The sequence below is a fragment of the Dichotomopilus funicola genome (genome assembly GCF_033296635.1).
Source record: "Dichotomopilus funicola strain CBS 141.50 unplaced genomic scaffold C8A04scaffold_48, whole genome shotgun sequence".
NCBI classification, from domain to species: Eukaryota; Fungi; Ascomycota; class Sordariomycetes; order Sordariales; family Chaetomiaceae; genus Dichotomopilus; species Dichotomopilus funicola.
The window spans coordinates 71,611-93,873 of record NW_026944069.1 but is presented as its reverse complement, the minus strand read 5'-3'; the positions used below and the strand labels follow the sequence as shown (position 1 = coordinate 93,873).

The 22,263-nt window shown below is 53.4% G+C and overlaps 6 protein-coding genes across 6 annotated transcripts; 3 read left to right on the top strand and 3 right to left on the bottom strand.

The window, feature by feature from the left end:
* Positions 1 to 3,752: 3,752 nt before the first annotated feature.
* Positions 3,753 to 5,894, bottom strand: C8A04DRAFT_30255 (uncharacterized protein; the record flags this gene model as incomplete). The annotated part of the gene is made up of 5 exons (XM_062781312.1): positions 3,753 to 4,043; positions 4,143 to 4,717; positions 4,837 to 5,024; positions 5,121 to 5,305; positions 5,400 to 5,894. The coding sequence occupies 5 exons, from the start codon at positions 5,892 to 5,894 to the stop codon at positions 3,753 to 3,755; spliced, it is 1,734 nt and encodes a 577-aa protein (XP_062635511.1).
* A 5,602-nt stretch (positions 5,895 to 11,496) lies between these two features.
* Positions 11,497 to 12,247, bottom strand: C8A04DRAFT_30254 (RNA polymerase Rpb7; the record flags this gene model as incomplete). Its single annotated transcript, XM_062781311.1, has 4 exons — positions 11,497 to 11,512; positions 11,588 to 11,757; positions 11,836 to 11,916; positions 11,999 to 12,247. 4 exons carry the CDS (start codon positions 12,245 to 12,247, stop codon positions 11,497 to 11,499), a joined length of 516 nt encoding a protein of 171 aa, XP_062635510.1.
* A 1,236-nt stretch (positions 12,248 to 13,483) lies between these two features.
* C8A04DRAFT_13481 (uncharacterized protein) lies at positions 13,484 to 14,224 on the top strand (the record flags this gene model as incomplete). Its single annotated transcript, XM_062777734.1, has 3 exons — positions 13,484 to 13,516; positions 13,617 to 13,700; positions 13,763 to 14,224. The coding sequence occupies 3 exons, from the start codon at positions 13,484 to 13,486 to the stop codon at positions 14,222 to 14,224; spliced, it is 579 nt and encodes a 192-aa protein (XP_062635509.1).
* Positions 14,225 to 15,050: 826 nt separating this feature from the next.
* On the top strand, positions 15,051 to 15,839 carry C8A04DRAFT_30252 (uncharacterized protein; the record flags this gene model as incomplete). Its single annotated transcript, XM_062781310.1, has 2 exons — positions 15,051 to 15,090; positions 15,256 to 15,839. 2 exons carry the CDS (start codon positions 15,051 to 15,053, stop codon positions 15,837 to 15,839), a joined length of 624 nt encoding a protein of 207 aa, XP_062635508.1.
* A 334-nt stretch (positions 15,840 to 16,173) lies between these two features.
* Positions 16,174 to 17,127, bottom strand: C8A04DRAFT_30251 (GPN-loop GTPase; the record flags this gene model as incomplete). Its single annotated transcript, XM_062781309.1, has 2 exons — positions 16,174 to 17,019; positions 17,080 to 17,127. The coding sequence occupies 2 exons, from the start codon at positions 17,125 to 17,127 to the stop codon at positions 16,174 to 16,176; spliced, it is 894 nt and encodes a 297-aa protein (XP_062635507.1).
* A 1,459-nt stretch (positions 17,128 to 18,586) lies between these two features.
* C8A04DRAFT_13508 (S-adenosylmethionine synthetase) lies at positions 18,587 to 19,942 on the top strand (the record flags this gene model as incomplete). Its single annotated transcript, XM_062777747.1, has 3 exons — positions 18,587 to 18,658; positions 18,748 to 19,413; positions 19,481 to 19,942. 3 exons carry the CDS (start codon positions 18,587 to 18,589, stop codon positions 19,940 to 19,942), a joined length of 1,200 nt encoding a protein of 399 aa, XP_062635506.1.
* Positions 19,943 to 22,263: the final 2,321 nt, after the last annotated feature.

Sequence of the window (22,263 nt, the reverse complement as noted above, 5' to 3'; positions counted from 1 at the left end):
ATGCGACTCTGGCTCAGCCTCCAGATGGAAGACAAGCGAGTTCTCTTCGATTGCGGGTCAGCAACGACCAAGCGCCATGGTTTGAAGCCGATTCGTGGGGGGAGCCTTGAAAGGAGGAAAAAAAAGAGAGACAACCGGCGGTCTGTGATCAGGAACACGCTGTTTTGTCTGAGTTTTCTGCGGCTCTGGACTCCCGACGGGACGGGTGGCGGCACAGAAAATGAGGTTCGTCCCGATGTTTTGGCAAAAAGAGGAATATTATCAGACCCGTCCTATAATTCGTACGGTACTGTGTTGTTCGGTGGGTGGGGGGCACATGTATATTTGGGCTGATAATCAACGTCCAAGCAGTGGCGTTCCGGGGAAAGGGCGACTTTATCAGCTCTTTCCCCAGACGCGTTTCTTCTTTTTTTTCCAATGCGGGGAGAAGGACGGGATCGCTGCTGCCCGACGAACTGTCAACAGTCAGAATTTGCGGCACGGAGCTTGGAAGGCGCATCCGCTTTAGAAGCAAGGGAGCAAGAAGGCTCCCAAGCCCCAACTGACCGCCCAATTGGCACTGTTGGTTTGTTGCGAAAGCCCATTTTCAACCAACTCGCGAATCAGCTTTTTTTACTTGAGCAAAACACACGCCTGTGCCGCGTTGTCGCCTCCAGCTGGACTTTGAGGAGGAACCTGTGTTCTCGCTGCATTGACGCAGAGATACACACCCGCACATTTTGCGCGTTGCCCCCTGCTAACACGGTGCAGGTTCGTCTCGAATACAGTGGTTGACGGCCACGACCAAATCAGCTTGTTGGTTGGGGAGAAATAGATTGGCTGGGTTGACGCAATGACGTTTTCGGAAACCCAGAGAGAACAAGCCGGCACCTGCAAACGCTCGCCTTCGGCTTGTTTGCAAACGCACAACCTTCCACGGGCTTAGGGGTTCCGTCGCCTCGCTACCAGGCTGCGATCCTCGATCCACGACTCTCTCGCAGCCTACTGGCAAGCGAACAGGCTGTCACAGATACGGATATTTTCCACTTCTGCGCTGCTGCGCTGCTGAGCTGGCAGGTGGGGTGGGGGGTTGTGATCCTTCCCTCGCGGACGAGCTCCAACACTCGGCTTCGGAGCCTCCTCACCGTTGAGAGGTCCGGAAACGGGCGGGCTTGGATCCTTTCGCCATGATGTCTTAGATCCAGCGCCTCACACGTGGCCTTTGGCCGGCGGTCAGTCAGGCTTCCCGTCCAAGCTTTGCAGCATGACTGCAGTGTTTTTTTGTGTTTACCCATCTGAAACGTGAGGCAGCATCGTAACGTTGTCGCTGGTTCGCGTCGCGTCTTCTTCAAGCGAGTCGTCAGACTTACCGCCATTTGCACCCCCACCGAGTTTTTTCCTTTCGGTTCGGCGACGGGTTCCATCGATTGAGCGAATATCCGGTGCCTTGAGCACTTGAACATTCGAGGACAGGCCCCATCCATGAATGTCTCAGGCTGATTTGTTTCAGCCTACGACACAACATTTCCGTGACGAAGTCTGGGCTCTTCGGGAAAAGCACCGGCCATGCTAATTTGGGCGTCCTCTGAGGACGAGATGTCAAGGCAAAAACACCACAAAAAAGAGAGGCAGATGTCAAGCCCACACCTGCGGAAATGCGGCACAGCGGCGGCTCCCCGTCCCAATATAAGTAACCCCATTGGGAATGCTCAGATTAAACACCGACGTCGGTGCAACCACCAGTTCGGGCGGTGCGCATGCATCTTGTACGACTCCGTGGCTGTGGTTCGAACCAACGGCTGCGCTCAGTTTATCTTAGGAACACCGGTTCCAGCTTCCAAATGGGATCGGCTCCCAATATCATTCCGCGCTTTCTAGAATCGCGTTTCGATGAGACGTCCAGTAGCATTGCTTGCTTGCGCCGTTTCCATTCGCTCTTCTGCGTGGGCGAATGCAGGAACCCGAAGCGAACCGAGGGGTTGTGATATTGCAGCGTCTTCAACAACTGCAGCGGCTTATACAAAACGTCATTCAGCACGTTGTTCTTGGGGAGCTAGCGGCGCGCCGTTGGTCCGCGATCGTCTCTCTGCCGTTGAGCATTTTTGTCGGTCTCCTCATTTGCAATAAAGAAGACAATATCGCCGAAATCGCACGGCCTCGCTGTTGGATCCGATGCCGTGCTTATCGGCACGGAGCTTGATGCTTGCCCACGATTGCTTGGAACAGGAGCATTTCCTCCCCATCGACGACCAAACACATGCTGCTGCAAGCCACGATTCATGACGAAGGACCCCAGAATCCCAAGCACCTGGTGAGGCTTGCCTAGGTGAGGAATGGTTGTTCGTTCGAGTTCGGCCTGTGGCGTCAATGGGGCAAGTCAGCACTCTGATCACAACAAAGTGATTTCCGAGAGATTGACATTGGCCCACTTAAAAGAGCCGAAAATGATGGGCAACCGCACGCAAGGTCTGGGGTCGCAGGGAACAAGACTGTTCCACCTCCAACGTCGCCGACCTTTAGTGTACACTAGTGTACACTATGATACCACTACGGCCGGCGGGGAAAAGAAGGGAATGCGAGGTCATGAATTCGGAAAATGGGGAGCAAAAAAGCAACCTGCAGATCGCAGACAACCCATGAAGCCGGCCACGAGCAACAAGCGCAGTCAAACCATGTGGGAAACACGCCACCCCAAGCCCATTGCAGACGTGATCAACTAGCCGGTGCTAAATTGGGGTTGTCTGTCCGTTGTGATGGAAAATTGAGCTCCCCCCTCACCCTGGAAATTGCAATCTCCCTCCCATCTGCACGACACCGACAGGGAAAACAGATGTCGTGCGAAGCCACTTTCTTTCCCGCTTTCGGTGCCTCAAATGGGACGGAGGCCGGCTGGGGTTGATCTTGTCAATTTGACGTTACTGCCGCGCTTGGGACCAGCAAAGTGCCGAGATGGGATTTTGCGCACGTCTGCGAGGCAGACACTCCATACACTAGTGACTTCCCGAGTCATTCGGACAAGGCAATAAAAAACCCAAGAAAAATATGCCGAGGTCGACCAACACCGGAGGAGGTCCAAACTCACACATCTTACACTAGATGATATTTTTCGACGCATTTTTTACTCTTTTGTGGAGAGGTCCCAAATCGGACTCGAAACTGGATGGAGCTGTCTCGGGGGTCCCGGCCCCGGCTTAAGTGGGGCCGATCGAACGGATCATGCCGTGGCCGGGGGCCGGTGGGGTAGAAGTCCAACTCCATGACGGATAATACCGAATGTTGCTGGCCACCAAGGACCTACACATAGTAAGCTCGATCATTGTGGCAGTCAGTGTTAGACCGAAGAGTGGCTAAGTTTAGTGGGGTAGGTTTGGCTGGGGTTTGTGATATGGGTGAGAAATGCTTGATTACACTAGATCTAGGTTTGTTGACATTTGGAGAAGTGTAGATGGGCCATGGATGGGCTGTGTATGGTCTCTGCGTCGGCCACAACCCCGTCGACCTAAGGTAGGTTCACTTCCAGCATCTTCGGACTCAGCGTCACCGGTTCATCACTTTTGCTTTCTTGGCTCCTGATGATCTTCTCCGTTGGGTTGTATCCGCGCCGTGCATATCACGGCATCAAGATAACGCTTAAAAGCATACGATCAGCAAAGATCCTCCTGGATAGCAAAGCCTCCTCCCCAAGCAAAAGACCCCCTTTGACAGCCCAGCTGTCTAGCTCCAGCTCCAGCTCCAGCGCCAGCGCCAGCGCCAGCTCATCTCCAACCCCCCCTTCAACCCTTCAAGACTTCCCCGACCGGGTCATAGTACTCATACACCCGGTTCTCCTTATCCCGTCCCGTGACCGCGGGCGCCCTGTACGTAGACACACCCGTGGCGCGGTCGTACGACTCGTACGAGCAGGCCAGACGCTTGCCCCCGCCGCCGGGTAGGTCGACGACGAACGAGGGCATCATGAAGCCGGCGATGGAACCACGCAGCTGGGCCTCGAGATCGAGGATGGTTTGTAGCGGGGTGCGAAGGTGCTCGACGCTCTTGACCATGTCGCATTGGTAGACGTAGTACTGTTTGGCGTTCTGCGTTAGTTGGAGTACGGCAAGTGGAAGAGAAAAAGGAGGGTACAGAAAAAACAAGGAGAGGACAGAAAAAAAAGGGGGACTCACGGGAAAGATCTTATTATCCGCCAAAACACGAATCAACTCCCCCATCGTCGCCACATCATCATTCACCCCACGCAACAGCACCGTCTGGTTCCGCACCATCACCCCTTCCTCAAACAACCGCTGCGCCGCCATCTCCGTCACCCACGACACTTCCCGCGGATGATTAAAATGCGTATGCCACGCCATCGCCTTCCCGACCTTCCTCGCCTTCTTCGCCAACCCAACCATCGCATCCACCCATCCATCCCCAGCCCCCTTCTTCTCCCCCAACCGCCCCTCCAACACCCGCCCCGGCGCAACCGCCAGCCCCTTGGACGCAATCCGAAACCGCCGAATATTCGGCAACGCTAGGAGTCGTTCACCAATCTCGGTTAGTTGGTCCGGTTGGAGGTAGTAGGCGTCGCCGCCGGAGACCACGATGTCGTGCAGCTGGGGCTGGGAGGCGATGTAGGCGAATACGGCGTCCCACCGGCGCCGGCCGGGCTTGAAGGGGGTTTTGGAGAGGGTGGGAGTGGAGGCGCCGACGGCGTAGGATCGTGTGCAGAAGGTGCAGTAGGTTGGGCAGACGGATGTTGCTAATCAATGTTAACGAGTCAGTGTCAGGTTCAAACTTTCTAGGTAAAGATGATGCGGGGAATATAGATAGTTTGGGGGGCAGGCTAGGGGGGATTTGAGAAAGGCGGGCGGGGCCTACGCAGAAATAAAGCCTTGTCGGGATACCGATGGACCAGCCCCTTGACTGGTGAGTCGGCTTCTTCGTGTAGAGAGTCGAGTGCCAGCTTGGGATGGTCGGGGATCATGCGGGATTTGAGAGGGAGGAATTGTCTTGCGATGGGATCGTTGCGCGGGTCGAGCCAGTTGATTCGGCTGAGGATGTAGGGGCTGTTCACGTCAGTCAGTATCTTCCCGCCCGGTCATTCGTGACAGTGACAAGCAGTGGAGGAGGGGAAAGTGATGGGAGAGAAAGAAAAAACTCACGTCATCCGCACCGCCATTGTCGCGGCTGTGATGCCCTCGAAGACATCCGACATGAAGGCCTCGCGGGTCTGGGTCTGCCCTTTGACGGTGGCGTTGGGGTTGAGACCGTCGCAGGGAACCTCGTCGGGCAGGGTAGCTTGCAGGAACTGGTGCAGTTGGGCTTTGGTCTCGACCATGTTTCGGGTCTTAAATACGAATATCGTTAGCACTGGCCTCTCGTTTCTCTTTTCACGTTGCCAAAAGGGGAAAGGGGGGGGCGAATGGAGTAGAAGGACCTACACTCCAACTATACGACAGGAAATCCTCTGCCGCAACATCCCGCCAGATGGGTACCTTGCGCCAGAACTCCTCACGGTTCTGTAGCTGCTGTGCGTGGGAGGAGACCACGGATGGTACCATTGACTCTTCTGCAGGGGCTGGTAAACCTGTAAGGTTTGTCGAGGGGGTTATAAGAGCAGGAGTAGGAGTAGCTGCAATAGCTGGGGGAGGAGCTCGTGCCTCGCGAATCGGTATCGTTCTTGTCGCGCTGTTATTATTGCTGTTGCCAAAACTCTGAGTATGGGGGAGGATGCCAGGCCCGCCGTCGAGGAGGTGGTTGTGGTTGTTCGTCTGGCGAATATCGGAAATGTAAGCTTGGAGTCGGGGGGCAGATCCGACGGAGCGTTTGGGGGTCTGTGTTTGGATCTGGATCTGGGTCGGGATCCGAGAATGTGGGAGGGTTGACGGGCCGCGGCGGGACAAGGCCCGGGGTAGACGGGCGGGAAGGGAGAACATGGTGTTTGCTTAGTGGGTTAGTTAGCTGGTAGTCGGTTGGGTATAGTAACCCCGGTTCGTTAACAAGGTGTTGTCGATGCGGAATGGTCCTCGGCACTGGCTGCTCGCTCCCTCGAGTGGGTTATATATACCCCCAGGATCCTAAATCTCAGGACCCTCAACACCACGTTCCCTTGCACGCACTCCTCGCCTCCTCCTCTTGGTCCGCCTTAGCTTCTCGTACTCCCACTCTTCTCTCCAATCTCCTAGGCTTAACCAAACAAACGAACAACTCCCAATCGCAATGCGCACCAGTCCCGTCCTGTTCAAGCGCCCAGGCACGTTTGCTTGCCGGCGTATCACCCCTGCCAAATTTCTGCCTGCCTTGCCCTAGCTGGCCCTGAGGTCCTTCTGGGAGGGATCACCGTGCAGCGTGATCCGTGTGGATATCCCTTCAAGCAATCTCTTTTCTTCTCTTTATACTGGGACAGGTTCCCTTAACATGATGTTTACCCCCCACACACTTCTTTTTTCTTTTACCGTCAGCTAGCCTCGTTGTGTCAGCCCAGCCAACTACAGTAGCCCACCCTATCTTTTTTTGTCGCTGTGTGGTGTTGTGACCCGAGAGGCGTCTCGTGTGTCGCCTACAGTCACCTTGCGGGTGTGCTCATGCTCTGTGATTGGCGGTGGGGAGAGGGAAAGGGACGTCCAGGAAGCCTGGAAGGGAAAAGAAAACAGGAAACAGGGACGAGTAATAGGACGGATGGGGGTTTCCCGGTCTTGTATGGTGGTCTCTGAGAGGTTGTGCGTGTAGTGGATCAGCCGGATGGGACGGTTAGGGACGAGGTTTGGTATTGTCTGCTAGCATTGTTAGTGAACAGGCTTCCTTGTTGGGGTCTATTGGTGCTGGAGTGAATATCCAAACATGGGCTTCACTGGTGTTTCCCAGGACAGGTGTCATGAGCATGAGGAACAGCTCTTTGAGGAGGTATCACTTACACTCGGTTCTGGACAATTGAGTTTTGAGTACTTGAGTTCTACCCACGGTCTCTTCGCAAAGCCGTCTCTCCGCAAAGAACAAAACCCCCCAAGCTCAAAATCCAAGCAACCTCCCGATTATAAGAGAAACCTCGAGCCATCCCGACAATGTCCCCCTCATCTCGGTACACCATAGACCCGAGGATCAACACTACGACTCGCCAAAAGCCCAATTTACTGCGTAAACGCCGAGTGATCCTGACCTACCCCGATCCACAATCCACATGCCGTCAAATAAAGCAAACGGATTGGCTCGGGCCGCCAAGGAGCTGAGGAGGGGTGTGAGAAAGAAAGACAAACGGCCAAAAAAAGAAAAAAGAAACAAAACCAAAAAAGGGACACACTGAGATCATCCCCGAAGGAAAAAAAAGACATGTCTCAGATCCCATGGATTCCGCTAACTCGAACTGGGGTGTGCTTTCCCCAATCACGCCATCCAACCATTCAGGACGTCGAAGCAAGTTTGGGTCGATAATGAGTTGCTGGTGTCGTTCATGATTTGCATCTGCAGACTCTGCCGCTTGGTAGCACACAGTTATTAAACACCGCCCCCCATGACTCCACGTATGTAACTCCACACTAGATAGTAGATCTGATCAGATCGCAGGGTTCCTTCCGGCCGCTCCCGCTGCGGGCAATATCATATGCCAAGATCAAGCGGAAACCACACTAGGGCCAGATCCACGGCAAGGAGCAGAAGGAAACCGAGACATCAAGGTGCCCCCAGAGATGGAGGGGCTGTTCAGATGTCGGAGTCCTCGTAACAGTGAACGGATGAGATTCTAGCGTTCACCTTACTAGCTAGCTAGACATACATAGTGTACATACATACAGTACGGTGTATACGAGATGCTGCCCAACAAATCCATACTGTGAGAAAGACCCAAGTCAAACTTCCCGGAGCATCGGGCCCAACCCCGAAAACACAGACAAAGAGGAGGGGGAAGGGTATGGAGACCAGGAGCCCGGGAGACCGGGGGTGGCGAACCAACTGCATGAAAGACCTGCGGCTACCCGGAACCCTGCAGGTCACTAGCCTTTGGACCTATGGCATGGTGATATTTGGGATTTGGTTTGGGTTTGGGATGCGAGGGAGATCGATCTCTCACATTACCGAGATCGTCGCGGGTACTTACTTGGGAGAGGGGTAAAACTGATTTCTGGTCTCTCTTCTTGACGGGGGATCCTTTTCTTCAGGATAGTGTACAGATCCGGAACAACATTTACACCCAACTTTTTCAACTCGTGATGAAACCGAATCATCCGACTCAAGCCACGCCCCCAAACCAAAACCCTTTGTGTAATAGTTAACAACAACTTCTCTCCTTCTGTCCCCATATCTGGTGATATATTTAACCAAATGATATTGAAATGTAGGGAAAGCGGTCTGATGTCCAGCGCCAATCTTACACATGTCTCGGTTGTCAACACGCCTGGGGGCACATATGGGAAGTACGAAAAGGTGGTACTACTACTCTGTACTACATTACAGAACGTCAGGATTGAGGATGGGAGGTTACTGACGAACATCTCCTCCATCACACACACGATAGACAAGATGTCTCTCGTGGCTCGACCTAACGGCCTGTGGGATCGACGGGGTGCTTCGTATTGGAGCTCCGGCCGTTTCTGATGGGAGATCTTCGAACGAACGATTGCATCTGATGGGTTGGTTGCGTTTTTAGTCGAGCTGGATTTGTCGAGCTGGATGAAGTGAAGTGAGACTGGAGAAATTCTTATTGGCTACGGTTTGACTGCCTGAAGAAGGTCATTTTGTACGGATGAATGTGGGTGTGTGTGCGTTTGCTGGGTGGTACATCCACAACATTGATGCATAAGAGAGAGAATACGATCTTGGATTTGTGGAAATTGTCTTCGGTGTGGCGGGTAACCGTGTCTTGCCTTTTTTTCCTAATATTTTCCCTGCTTGAGGATGTTTGTCGGCGGTTAGCCCACATTCCGGGACATAAAAAAAACAAGAATAGTGCTACCGAGAAAGGGAGAATAAGGAGGTGTGTAACCTTTGCACAACAGACAAACAAAGCGGTTAGCCACAGAATCGACACCTCGTCGGAGATGGAGTTACCCAGACATACGTACAATACTACCAAGGGAATAACCGAGGGGGGGGATTAGAACGAAGACGTTTGTTACACAGGCTAATGTGTTGTTTACACTAGTGTCGACAGCGGGCATCGCTCCTCAGCCGCAACAGGCGGGCGGTGAACTGTGTAACAGAGATGCCCGGTTCCACGACAGATCTAATTTCCAACTGGCTGGTTGAAGAGTGCGATCCATACAAAAGCTGAGAATTGGGGCAGCAGGTCTTGTTTTTATCTGAAGATCTGCCTCGGCAAGCTCGGCTAAGGATGCACGACGTCTTTCTCCGCAACATCGTGGCATATTTCCCTGTTTTCTCGGCTCCGTCTCTTTGGCTTGGCCATGAACAAGCGTTTGTGAGACCAGACGCATAACAGGCAGACGACCCGATCTTGACATTGGTCCCCGATAGGCGGCAACAGGCGGGTAGCTGAATGCCTTGGGTTACCCAACCCAAGATCTCTACCTCTTCCCTTCTCCGGTCCACGCACTCGTGACCCAACAGCTTCCGTTCTACCCAATAACTCAACGGCAGCACTGTATTCAACCCAATTGATCACTCGCCTTCTACTTATCTCAAGAACCTGTCCGACCCAAGAAACTAACAGTGCCCGACGGCAACCTGCATGTGACCTTCTCCTTCTCTCTATCCCAATGGACTCAAGAGAAAGGTTCTGCGTTCCTGCTCCGCTCGCCCACCCATCTGTCTCCTTACTAAGTGGCACCCGCATTACTCTATACGCACGCCTCCTCACAAATACACATCCCCCTCCCCGTCACAGACCCCATCAGCAACACCACCACACTACACTACCATCGCATATGCAATATGCATTGCATTGCGCGGGCCGTACCGTAGGTCGTCAGCAACTAAAGGCAGGGAGGGAAAGAAACTGAAGATTAGAAGCTGGAGGTCGAATACCAAAGACCGTGGACCGGACTTACATTGTGTGTTGGGCATTATCACAGTCTTCACCATCAATCATGTCTGGGACCAGGAGAGTCTAGTATGCAGTAGCGTATGCACGAAATGGGGAGGGGGAAGTGGGATCTCGCGCTGGTATCTCATTCGCATTTCCCGCCAGTTTCATTGATTCAGATGTTTCTTTCCCGCTTTGCACTAAGATGTCTGGCATATGCGGATCTGTACATGGCGTGAGCTAGTTTTGTCTTTCTTTCTTCCTCGGTCTGAGAAAGGGTTCATTAGGTTTTGATTCTCAGAACTGAGACATAACGTTAACGGGCGTGGGTTGTCCGCTCAAGAAGCAAATCAAGTTAACGTTATCAGTGAAAAAAACGGAGAAGGGGGTCCGCTCCGACACAGTTCCCGTTGGGAAGGAAGATAGGTTTGGTTTCTGTTGACTTCTTGACGGAGATTATTTTACTTTACTTGCTCCTAAAGCAGAAAAAGGATTTTTGTGTGTGTAACTCGTCGTAGGAAGCAGGGGGAACGATCGACCGTCCCGCAAACGCGCGGAAGTACGGAACATGGAGTACAGCAGTAGCTTATGGATCTAAGAGGAGAGAGCACGAAAGGCAAAAAAAAAAAGAGCTTTCAAGTTCGCTGGTAGCACAACCGAGAATGTGATGGGGCTAACTAACCCACCATAGCGTTTTCGAACAACCTGAGACACACACATCTCCAACAAGAGAGAGTAAGCGAAGCGAGCCAACCGAGATGGACCACCACCGACTCCATAACTCCCTCCGTTATGAGCGAGTTTCCCCCAATCCCAAATGCAGGCTCACCAAGCGGACCAATTGCAGACCACCCCCAGCGTCAAAAGATAGACTTTATAGTACGTATGAGGGACGCTACCGAGAGACAGGCAGACGCATCGAAATATGTATGTACATGATGTCCCCAGCCGTTGCAGGACGAAGATTAACGCCCGAACATACTCGGGCGGGGGTTGGTTTTAGCTAATCTCGAATGCAAGTGTTAAGTAGGTCTCTGGTTTTGGGTACCCGATGATGGAATGGTTTGGTGGGAAAGGGGACGGTGACGGGGAGATCTTGAAATGAATCACATCACATTTCCAAATCCCTCACTCTCAATACTCGGAAACCCAGCCCGTACACACATGGATGGGCATTGGATCACCACTTGCTATGCTCTGAGTGCGGTCAAACAAAAATTGATTTGACGGGCAGTTGGCTGTGCATTACATCCATCTATAGTGAGTCGTGGGCCGCTGGATGCGGCCGACCACGGCTGATTTACCACCTCCAACCGCAGCGAAATAAATCCTGTTCGCCCCATCTGCTGGCTTCCAACCCTTGACATGCAACGGCGATCCATGGCACGGCTGCCAAGGGAAAGGAAGCTGAGAAGGGGGACTTCGTATCGATACTCGGATACTCGGGTATCGGCTGGACAATCTGGTTTGGGCCTTTTGGGTGTTTGCCACTGTGGGCATATTTCATAGGTCCAGGAATATCCCATTCATAATTTGGAATCGTGCGCCTGCTCTCCGATAGGCTGTCATGCTTGGAGGCAGCTGTCGAGGAAGACATGTCAGCATCCCAACCACACTCGCCCTCCAGAACCAAGACTACCCAACGATAGTACGTACCCGAGGAAATCGCCATTGATGCTGCCAATGGCCCACATGTCGCCGACCTCCGCCCTCATACCGATGATCCTTATACGCACATGCGTCCCTTGCTCGATGACCATATCAGCGTTATTAGTGAACTGTGCTGGTGTCGCGCTGGCGTCGTATTTGATTTCGTCGGGCATCAACTGTTGCGTGGGTCAGCAACCGAGCACTACCTGTGCCCCCCAAGTATTCCTGAGAGCCCTCCCCTCCTCGAAGCTTACATGAGCGGAGACGAATAACCGGAGTGGCCCGGCCTGGGCAAAGAACCCGTGTGGGTTCACCGTTTGAGCGATCGCATCGATCTGGGGAGCCATTAATTAGCCCTGCAAGACGTCGCATAATCTCCCAACCCCCCTCTCCCCACCGCGCCCAGGATGCGCTTACCACTTCGCCCTTGAACGGGCGCCAGACCACGGCGCGATAGTGCACGGTAAACTCGGCCATGCCGTTCCCGGGGAGAATACGGCCCTCCGAGACGTCGAATGTGTCCATAACAGCAATGACATAGTAGTCGCCTGCGCAGGTGCCCTCCACATCCTTGACCAGCTTTGTCGTGACCAGATCGTGCATATTCCTGCCAAAGTACGAGGGGTGGAGCGTCACCGTCCGCTCGAGGTTGTGGAGGAAGAACATCTTGATGGCGTTTGATGTGGGCGATCAAGGTGCGCTTGTTGTTAATGGCGAGCGGATGGGGTCGCTCGTAGAAAGATGTTGCAAGATCGGCGGCGGCGTCGCAGGGGCAGGGCGGATAACAAAGAAGCGCGGCGCAAATTGGGGTGTTGAGGCGGCCGAACGACAGAAATTTCTAAGCTGGCGACGGGTGAAGGATTAGGATGAGCGAAAGTGCAGGCGCGCCAGCATGCTTGCCGCTTTGCTCACGGTTCGGAGGAGGAAAAGCGTCGGTCCTGAGATAAAAGTGCCGCTGGCGGGAGCGGGACCCAGCGCGTCTTTAATAGACCGACAAGTTCTTCCCGGTTCGTTGTTTGATCGTGGTGGTTAAGGCTGACCGGACGCAGGGAGCGAGCACGAAAAGGCTGAGCCTTTGATGGAATGCCTGCTGAGGTTGACGTATTGGTCCGTGCACAAGCTTTGTCAAAGCGCGACCGCGTTCTTGGGAACTCAGCCTTGGCAAAATGAAACGATGCAGCCAGTATTTTCTCTCTCACAAAAGGTATTATATAGTAATACGGATACATAAATCCTTTGCAGCAAACTTGCGGAGGTGTTCAGCCTTTCCAAAAGATGAAATTTAACGAAATAAGGCCTTGCAAAAAGAGTTTGGGACATTTAGCTGGTTATCTTCTGGACTAGAACAATCAGGTGGGCGTGTGGATAACGTGCAACAGTCAGTCTCTTGCTCAGACCAAGAATAAAGAAAGATCCGCCCTGGTACCAATTCTACAAGGTGGTAATCGAGAGGTTTTGAGGACCTTGAGAGAGCATTGTCCTTCGTAGAATGTAACATTTGGATATGGGGTGATCGGTACGTACCACATGCCCCGTGGGGAAAGAGCTCAGGCGACCCGCAGCACCATCCGAGGCACAAAGTTTGTTCCATTGCTTCCACCCACCCCTGGAATCTCGCCAAGTCAGCTTGAGTGAGATACCCAACACTTTTTGAACTGCCCAATCTTTCTCCCAGTATACCTTGCTCTCACTCGATGATCAACATAAATCATTATTACCATTGTCCTTACGCCGCTTCTTTCTCCGTTAACCGCATTGTCCAGCTTGGGTCTTGGATCCCTTATTCAACGCGTGGGTTCTCTGCCTCAGGGGCTTCAATTCCGCTCAGTGCTCACCTCAAGCGGCTCCCCCATCTACCCTACAATTGTTTTCCTTGGTTTCAAGTGCTTCACATAACATACTATGTCTCTCAACCTTGAGAAGCAACTCACCTTTGTAAGCTCATCGTCATCTCCCGAAACTGGTGAGACCATGTCCGCATGACTACCAGTTGTCCCCGTGAGTACGTTCGTTAACATCAGCTTGTAATACACAGTATGGTGCGTACCACCATGACCAGGTGAACGTGGCAATTCACATGGTTTGTATACCACTGATTTTATTTTCCGCCTTTGAGCTCGTACGTGACCCTCTGAGATACCATTGTGATGAACGGCAAATGACTGACCTAACCTGACCCAGGCCTCAAACTACGGGCCATTCTTCACCCTCCCGCCATGGCTCCAAGTACCCTATCTAGAACCCAACCTCGGAACACTAGCCGCATTGACATGGGGCGGTCTATACCTCCTCCTAGAACCCGTTGCAGGGGGTGTCCTGGCTCTCATCTGCGTCGCCTCGGCGGCCGGTACCAACTGCCTTCGCGTGCACGACCCCGTCGGCACCAACCAGATCTGCATTGCGCTGCAGGTTGTCTCCTGGACCGCTCAGTTTATCGGCCACGGCAAGTTTGAGGGGCGGGCGCCGGCCTTGCTGGACAACCTTTTTCAGGCTATCTTCCTGGCGCCGCTGTTTGTTTGGCTGGAGCTGCTCTTCATTGCGGGCTACCGCCCGGAGCTTAAGAATCGCGTGGATAAGGCGGTTAGGATTGAGATTGCCAAGTTCCGCGAGCAGAAGGCGAAGAAGGCTGAGAAGGCACAATAGCCTGACTGATTCGGCGAGGAGAGCATTGGCAACCGACTACGAGGGTACTGGACCCCCTTGGAATTGTTGATAGATGGGGCGCCGTTGGTAGTGGCGACTACCGAAAGACAGGTCCTTCTCGGCCCATACAGGCGTACGAGCCGCATTGTGCGCTTATTTTGGCGTAAGGTATAAGGAGCGAGAGGGAGATTTCCGGATTTACCTTTCATCTATTGGAAGGCGGTGGATCGGGTGATGAAGCTGCATTTAGGTGATGGAGAAGCACCCCTTAGATTTGGAGTTTTGGTCTTGAGCTAATTTAGCCTTTTTGCTTCATGAGATTCTTCCTACAATACGGTATTTGACAAGAGCCATATTGAGATTAACAATCATACCGAAAACAGCAATTGACAAAGAAGCGAGCACAATATGGTTGTGGCTTCGAGTCTTCTTTGAACTCTGTCTTGTCCCCACTTTTTATTTCCATTTCGATTAGCCCCCATCGCGGACTGGGAAAGTGTCCTGTTACTCCGTACAACAGATCAGACACTGCATCGTGGTAAAATAATCGCAACCAAGCATCTCTCCTTGCGTCCCCAACTTCGCCGCACTTTCGGTAGCCAAAATATCGGATTTTATTGGCGGAACCCCTGCGTCAGCGGCCAGTTTTCCCGTCTTCTGATTCCTTGCGGCGCGTCCCGGTTGCCCCACGTCACATCCTCGAAACAAAACAGCATCGAGACCGCCTTCTTCGATTCTTCGACACAGGACAGCGCTCAACTCTCTACTTTTACTCGACAACAATAACGACCGAGAGCGCGAATCTACTACGTGACGTCAAAAGAAAATGGACGAGCCATCGGACTGGTCATTTGACAACCTCAAAGGTACGCTTTGTCCACCTCTCTTCCCCACGCGCCGCTTCAACGCGCGCCTGCACCCTGCATCCTGCATCAAAGTCCACAATGGAACGGACCGCAAAAGCACAGACAACAACCTCGTGCATAACCAAAAATTCTCTCCTTCCCTCTAACACCGGGTTTCATCAACAGACTTCCTCCCCCCGGGCACAACCACCGCCCTCGCCCGTCTCTACGCCCGCCTCCTCTCCCCCGACATGTCCGACCTCTTCGACAAAGCCCAAGCCCAACTCTCCACCCACCTCTCCACCCTCCTCACAGCTCTCCAACCACTCTACACCGCGCTCGAGACCCAATTCTCCATCCTCCTCGCCTCGGCCCCTCCCGGCCTCGTCGCCGCAGGCACACTACTCCTCGTGGCCATCGTGGTCATACAGATCCTCAGCATCATCCGTCGATTGATTCTTTTCGGCACGCGCCTCGTGTTCCAGCTGGTGTTTTGGGCGTGCGTCGGGTTGATCGTGTCGGCTGTGTGGCAGCGGGGCGTGGGGCGCACGGCGCGGGATCTGGCTGTTGTGGGTGGGAAGGTGGTTGGGTGGAGTGTGGGCGCTGCGGAGGTGTGGTGGGCGGAATATGAGAAGGCGCAGGCGGCTGAGAGGCAGGCTTCGACTTCGTCGTATGGTGCGGGGAGGGCGGGAGGAGGACAGAGAGGGGGCCCGTCGTCGGGGTCGTCGGGGAGAGGTGGTGGGAGTGGGAATGGAGGAGGATGGTGGTGAGAGCGGTTCGTGCGTGCTTATTGGAGATGATGGGGTTAGGATTGGGTATTTTGGGAGTTGGGGTTGGTGTTGGGATTGTCATTAGGATAGGTAAGGGTTGGGTATCATGTTTGTGTTGGTATGGAGGAGCACATTGTATTTCAGGGGGAAACGACATCATGTTTACGAGAGCCTCGGAAAGAGAAAGGACTTTTATATGACCAGACGCCAGCGCTATGCAAATCATTCCGACCTTTCCTAGGTCGTTCTGCAACATCAGCCGTGTGGACACAAGTACCCCATCCAAATGGCCACCCGGATCTATCGCGTCTCTCACGGTGTGTCCAACAGAACTTTATTCTTCCTCCTCCATCTCTTCCTCGGGTAGTTCCTTCGGCTCCTGCGCTTCGTGGTACTGGATACAGTCGTCGATGTAACTCAGGATCGCTTGCACGCTGTCCTCGTCGGTACAATCCAGTTTGAGGTAGCTGACCATGCTAAAGCTCTCAATTAGGTTGGCGACCGCCGTGTTTAGCCGCCGAAACGATGCGCCCGACATGAGCGCGTCCTTATCCGCGGGGTCCACGCTGTGCACATCGACCGCCACGCCCGCCTTCTTGCGCGCTACCTCGGCTGGGTCGTCCTCGAGCAGCGTCGTGTCGGGAACGAGGAAGCGCTTGAAGTCTTTCCTGCGCATCTGGTCCTTGACTAGGTCCATCTTGCTCAGAATGTTGAGATGTGGCACCTCAAGCATAACCATGGCGCTCATCGCGCTGAGGGAGCCCGCAAAATACTTGGCCCGGTCGACGACGAAGGACGCTTCGAGGAGGTAGGCCGCGCATAGCCGGATGTCGAGTGCGCCGGGCTGCGTGAGGAATTTGACTAGTGTCGGAAGCACCGGGATGTGTGTGTACAACTCGATCTGACCGGGCATGTCGAAAATGATGAGGTATTCTTCGGTTAGCGAATTGAGTGCCTCAGAGAGGAAGTCGAGGTTCTCCATCAGAAATTCAAAGCAGTAAATGAGGCCCCCATTGGGCCCCAGCTGCAATTCTTCCATCACATCTTCGAGTGAGATTAGGTCTTTGATGTCGAGGTCGGGTTGGTGTTCGAAATGCTCGGCCGCGGGGTCGAGGTTCACGTAGAAGGCAGAGCGGCGGTTCAGTTGCAGATGGGTGATGAGGCTTGCGCAAAAGGTGGACTGCATATCTTTCGATTAGATTACAATTCGAAGCTATCGATAGTTGAATCGAAACCGTACCTTGCCGACCCCCGCAGGGCCCATCACCATCACACCGTATTTACTCATGTTGATGATGCGCGGGGCTGCACAAATACGCGAATGGTGCGATGCGTATTGACAGGGGTTGTTGTTGACGAAGCTCCAATGGCCCCGGGCACGGAGTATGTTCGGGGAGCTTCAAATTGTTGCTGGCAGAATTTCAAAGGCGGTGGCTAAGATTCACACTCACTCACGTCGGGCAACATCAGCCAGGCCTTGAACCCCCCCCTGGACCTGCACCATGAGAGGCTGGAAAGGCACCATCCCTGCGTCCGGTGTAGGACTCGCCTGACTGTGTCGTGTTCAATGGCTGCATCACGTTATGCGGCTCTGACTACCCCCCAGAGGCGTGCATGGGCCATCAGTCTACTATCGTAATACTGGGCAACCATTTTACCCTATTTTCATTGCCGTCGGAGCGAGCGACACAAACGAGCCGCCCGCCGAACGTGGCTCTTTCCGCGTTTTCATCTGCCCTCTGCCCCTCAGTGGGGACCTCGATGGCTGATGGGCTGGCTCTTTGCGGTGAGGGGCAGCAATGGCGCAATCTGACGGAAAGGGACAAGCCTGAGGTACCCGATAACAATGGGTCGGCCAAATGGTGTCCACCACTACAGAAAATAAGCACCGATCGGGCAAGATACAGCCAGCCACTGCTGCAATTGCTTGGGGAAAACCGTGTCGGAAAGGCACGAACGTGCCGGAGGCTGTAGGCATTCGGGGTTATTGGTGCCCACGCTAGCCACTTTTGTTACGGCTGAGATGGGCAGTATTATGTCCCAAACGTTTCTCCGTTATGACCGGAGTTGGTCGGCCTCCGCACGATTTGAGCCGGACGGACTATTTTCTGTATCAGGTCGGGCCCCTTATGCCGGGGTACCCCGCTGTGCCGCAATCGCATCCTTGCGGTGAAAAATGGCCGACGCTCGGCCGTTTCTTCGTTGAGAACCAGGACAATTTTCCTCAAATAGTGCCACATCCCCCCCGGAGTCTTCGTCTTCCCCATCTTCTTCCCAGCCTCAAACGCCCATCCTCTTCCGTCTTTGCGTATTGCTGAAAATCAGCTTGCTCGCGTTGGTTGTTTACTGTTCCGTTCTTGCGAAAAGGTAAGCCGGCCTTGACGTCCTAAACTGTTCTTCTCGTCCCCCGCTTCGGAGCCCGAACTCGAATCGCTCGATTCCACCCGCTCCCCGATGACCCCTCCCCCTTTGCTACCTTCAGAACCCCTCCAATGCCTCGCAAATCGTCGAAACAGCTTTTATCTCGACCTCTAAGAGATTGGCCCGACCGATGATAAGCATTTGGGTGGTGGGGTTGCCGGCAATTCCCCGTGGGGGAGTTTTCTCCTCTCGTCTTTACCGCCGAAAAAAAAGACTGCCGAAGTCTCGCCTAGACAACCATCGGAAGCCGAGCTTCGCAGAATTCAGCCGATCAGCCGCTAACCCCCCTCCCAGAGTTCTCAGTTTTCTCCACACATAAAATCATAATGGCTTCCAACGGTGTTAACGGGGCCAACGGCACCGCCAAGCACTACAACGAGGGCAACTTCCTCTTCACCGTAAGTCTTGCCGGCGCCCCTTTTTCGGTGTGGGCTTTTTGCGCCACATAAACACACACACCGTGGCCGATGCTGACCGCTTTCGGTAGTCGGAGTCCGTCGGTGAGGGTCACCCCGACAAGATCGCCGATCAGGTCTCAGATGCCATCCTCGACGCTTGCTTGGCTGAGGACCCCCTCTCCAAGGTCGCCTGCGAGACGGCCACCAAGACCGGTATGATCATGGTCTTCGGTGAGATCACCACCAAGACCAAGCTCGACTACCAGAAGGTCGTCCGTGAGGCCGTCAAGGGCATTGGGTACGATGACTCGTCCAAGGGCTTTGACTACAAGACCCTCAACCTGCTCGTCGCCATTGAGGAGCAGTCCCCGGATATCGCGCAGGGTCTCCACTTGGAGGACCGTCTCGAGAACCTCGGTGCTGGTGACCAGGGTATCATGTTCGGCTATGCCACCGACGAGACCCCTGAGCTCTTCCCCCTGACCCTCCTCTTTGCCCACAAGCTCAACGCTGCCATGTCGGCTGCCCGCCGTGACGGTTCCCTCCCGTGGCTCCGCCCCGACACCAAGACCCAGGTCACGATTGAGTACAAGCACGACAACGGTGCCGTCGTGCCCCTCCGTGTCGACACTGTCGTCGTCTCGGCCCAGCACTCCGCCGATATCACCACCGAGCAGCTCCGCAAGGAGATCCTCGAGAAGATCATCAAGGCTACCATCCCCGCTAAGTACCTTGATGACCGCACCATCTACCACGTGAGTCGAAATGAAAAAGAAATGAGATGTGTGTTGTGGTGTAAGGACACCGGCTGACAGTATGCAGATCCAACCCTCTGGCCTCTTCATCATTGGTGGTCCCCAGGGTGACGCTGGTCTTACTGGCCGTAAGATCATCGTCGACACCTACGGTGGCTGGGGTGCCCACGGTGGTGGTGCCTTCTCCGGCAAGGACTTCTCCAAGGTCGATCGCTCTGCTGCCTATGTCGGCCGCTGGATCGCCAAGTCCCTCGTTGCCGCCGGCCTTGCCCGCCGTGCGCTCGTCCAGCTCTCGTACGCCATTGGTGTTGCGGAGCCCCTCTCCATCTACGTCGACACCTACGGCACCTCGCAGAAGACCTCGGACGAGCTCGTCCAGATCATCCGCAACAACTTCGATCTCCGCCCCGGTGTCATCGTCAAGGAGCTTGACCTGGCCAAGCCCATTTACCTCCAGACCGCCAAGAACGGCCACTTCGGCACCAACCAGAGCTTCAGCTGGGAGAAGCCCAAGGCGCTCAAGTTCTAAGTGGGATACAATGTCGCAGAAGATTCAACTTCTCTCTGCTGATATAATCTCACTCGTCCCTCGGGACGATTTATTGTTTATTTAGTTTTTTTTTTTTCCCTCATGGCATATGGATGGATAAGCATTAACGGCGTACGGTTCTCAACAAACCTGGGTGGGCGGATAGACTTGATATCCTTGTCATTTTTGCGGCGATTTATTTGGGCTTTCACGGCTGTACGGTAAAATTCTTGCGACGCGGTGTCGCGGCTGGGGGACGGAAAGGGGGATACCTACCTAGTTATCGGGATGAGTCCATGCTTCACATGAAGTTTTGACCCTCCAATCAACCAACACACAAAGCGGCGCAAAGACGTACGCCTTTTGAGTTTTTCTCACTTATTTTTTTCCCCAACGGATACCAAAAACACCTCACGGGCGGATGATCGGGTTACGGACTGGTGGGACGGCGTCTTTCAACAAAGACGCAATTTGCGCAGGAGCCAAAAAAAGAGAAGGCGCCTTAAAGTTTCATGACACTGCGATACCCACATGGGGAACGGCATACACAGGGCGAACACAACATATCGGCGTTTTGGGGAAAACAAAAGAACTTCAACATCTTTATTTTTTCCTGAACATTTTAGACGCCGACTCGAGAAAGTCTTCATTTTTGGCTTAGCAGGAGGAAAGGAAGCAATCGCCTTGAGGCAGGTGTCCAGGCTGAAAAGATGAGATTTCGAGGCGGATGTTGTGGTGTGGTTAGAAAGGTTGAGAGGCCTGAGCACATACACGGGAGAGATAGCAAGACTTAACTTTTCATAGAATCGAAGACACTTGCTGACACTTGCTCGCTCCAACGATTTTTTTCTTCTTCTTCTATGGTTGTCTAACTGTGTTTGCGTGATCTGAGTCTTTGCGTTTATTCTTCCAAATTAACCTTTCCTTACCTTGTGGGGCAAGTGATTGAAGAAGGTTCGCTCAGGTGTTCACTAGTGCTAGTGCTGATGTGCGATGCGCTTCATCTCCTTAACTCGGGCCTGATATTCATAGTGTAGTGTCCACTACTGATTCGGCAGTTCATGGTAACTAATTATTTGCACAGTATTTGCGGGGGACAATGTCTTGTTGTTCCTCGAGACTCTTCCTGAACCTCCGAGGTGAGCGAGATGAGCCAATTCATGATGGAACGTTTTTCAAGGCAATTCTGGGCAAACGTTGCCCCTTGAATAAAATCCAGCTGATGAGCTTCCCCTCTCGGAAGGATGTATTTTCGCCTCCTAATTTTGCGGAGTTTATGCTCTTATGGACAGTTCCGGCCTAAGGTTATGAGTTGTCGCTCATATTCTGGGTACGCACTGTGAGAAACCATGTTCTCCCAACGGTCCCATTGTGCAATCTTGATGGGGTCCTGCGTGGCTCAGGGGTTCGGTCGGTCGGACCTGGCCTGCTGGCCTGGCCCGTGGAATCCCGAATTTCTGGGTGGGCCGAAGAAATGGGGTTCCATTCTTCGATTCCGTCTTTCATCACCACGGTTGCATCAGAGACACTGAGGGAGAGACCGAACCCCTGGAGTCCGGTTGTCGGACAGAATACTCTGTAGTGTAAGTACTTCGTACTGGGAATTTAACTTAGGTACGTACTAACTGGGCCATTCTCAGCTTTGCTTTTCGCTTTCTTGGTTGAGGCTGATGGTTCGGCACATGGGGATCAGGTAGTTATCCTGAGGTGGGTATTCATCCCTCTAAGTAAGGAGGCCGGTTTGCGAGGTTGTGTATTGTGTATTGTACAACGTTGTGTCCTCCGGCATGATGATTGTGTTCCCGTGACGGAGTGGGCTCGTCAAGGAAGTTCCACAGGGATCGAGATCGCTTCGGCAGAGCTTCATAGGGGGCTAAGCATTCTTTTGGGGCATGTTTTGAACATATGACCGTCTGGAGTCCAGCATAAAATACACTACACTAGAATCCGACCGTGGGGTTAAGGTTATGGTGTGCCAAGTTTCGTTTTGGTTTGACTTGTTATCTCTCTGTTACGGCCCGGAAGTCCGAGCCCCTGTCGAGTTTGTCAATTTTTTGGCAGCATCACATCACACTTGTCCTTCGGCCCCTTTGAAGACCACCTCAGAAGAGGGTCCGTGCGAAGAGCTCGGGAATGGGCCGAAGCCACGCAAACATCGGATGAACATGATTGGGTTAGATGTTTGGGAGGTTTGAAGCGGAAACAATCGATGATTCGTTTTTAACGTTACTTCCACGGTCTTGTCTTCAAGACATGGGAAAGTTTTGATTTCCTCCCTCGCATTGGTACATTTGAGAAATTTATTGATGACAACTTTGACC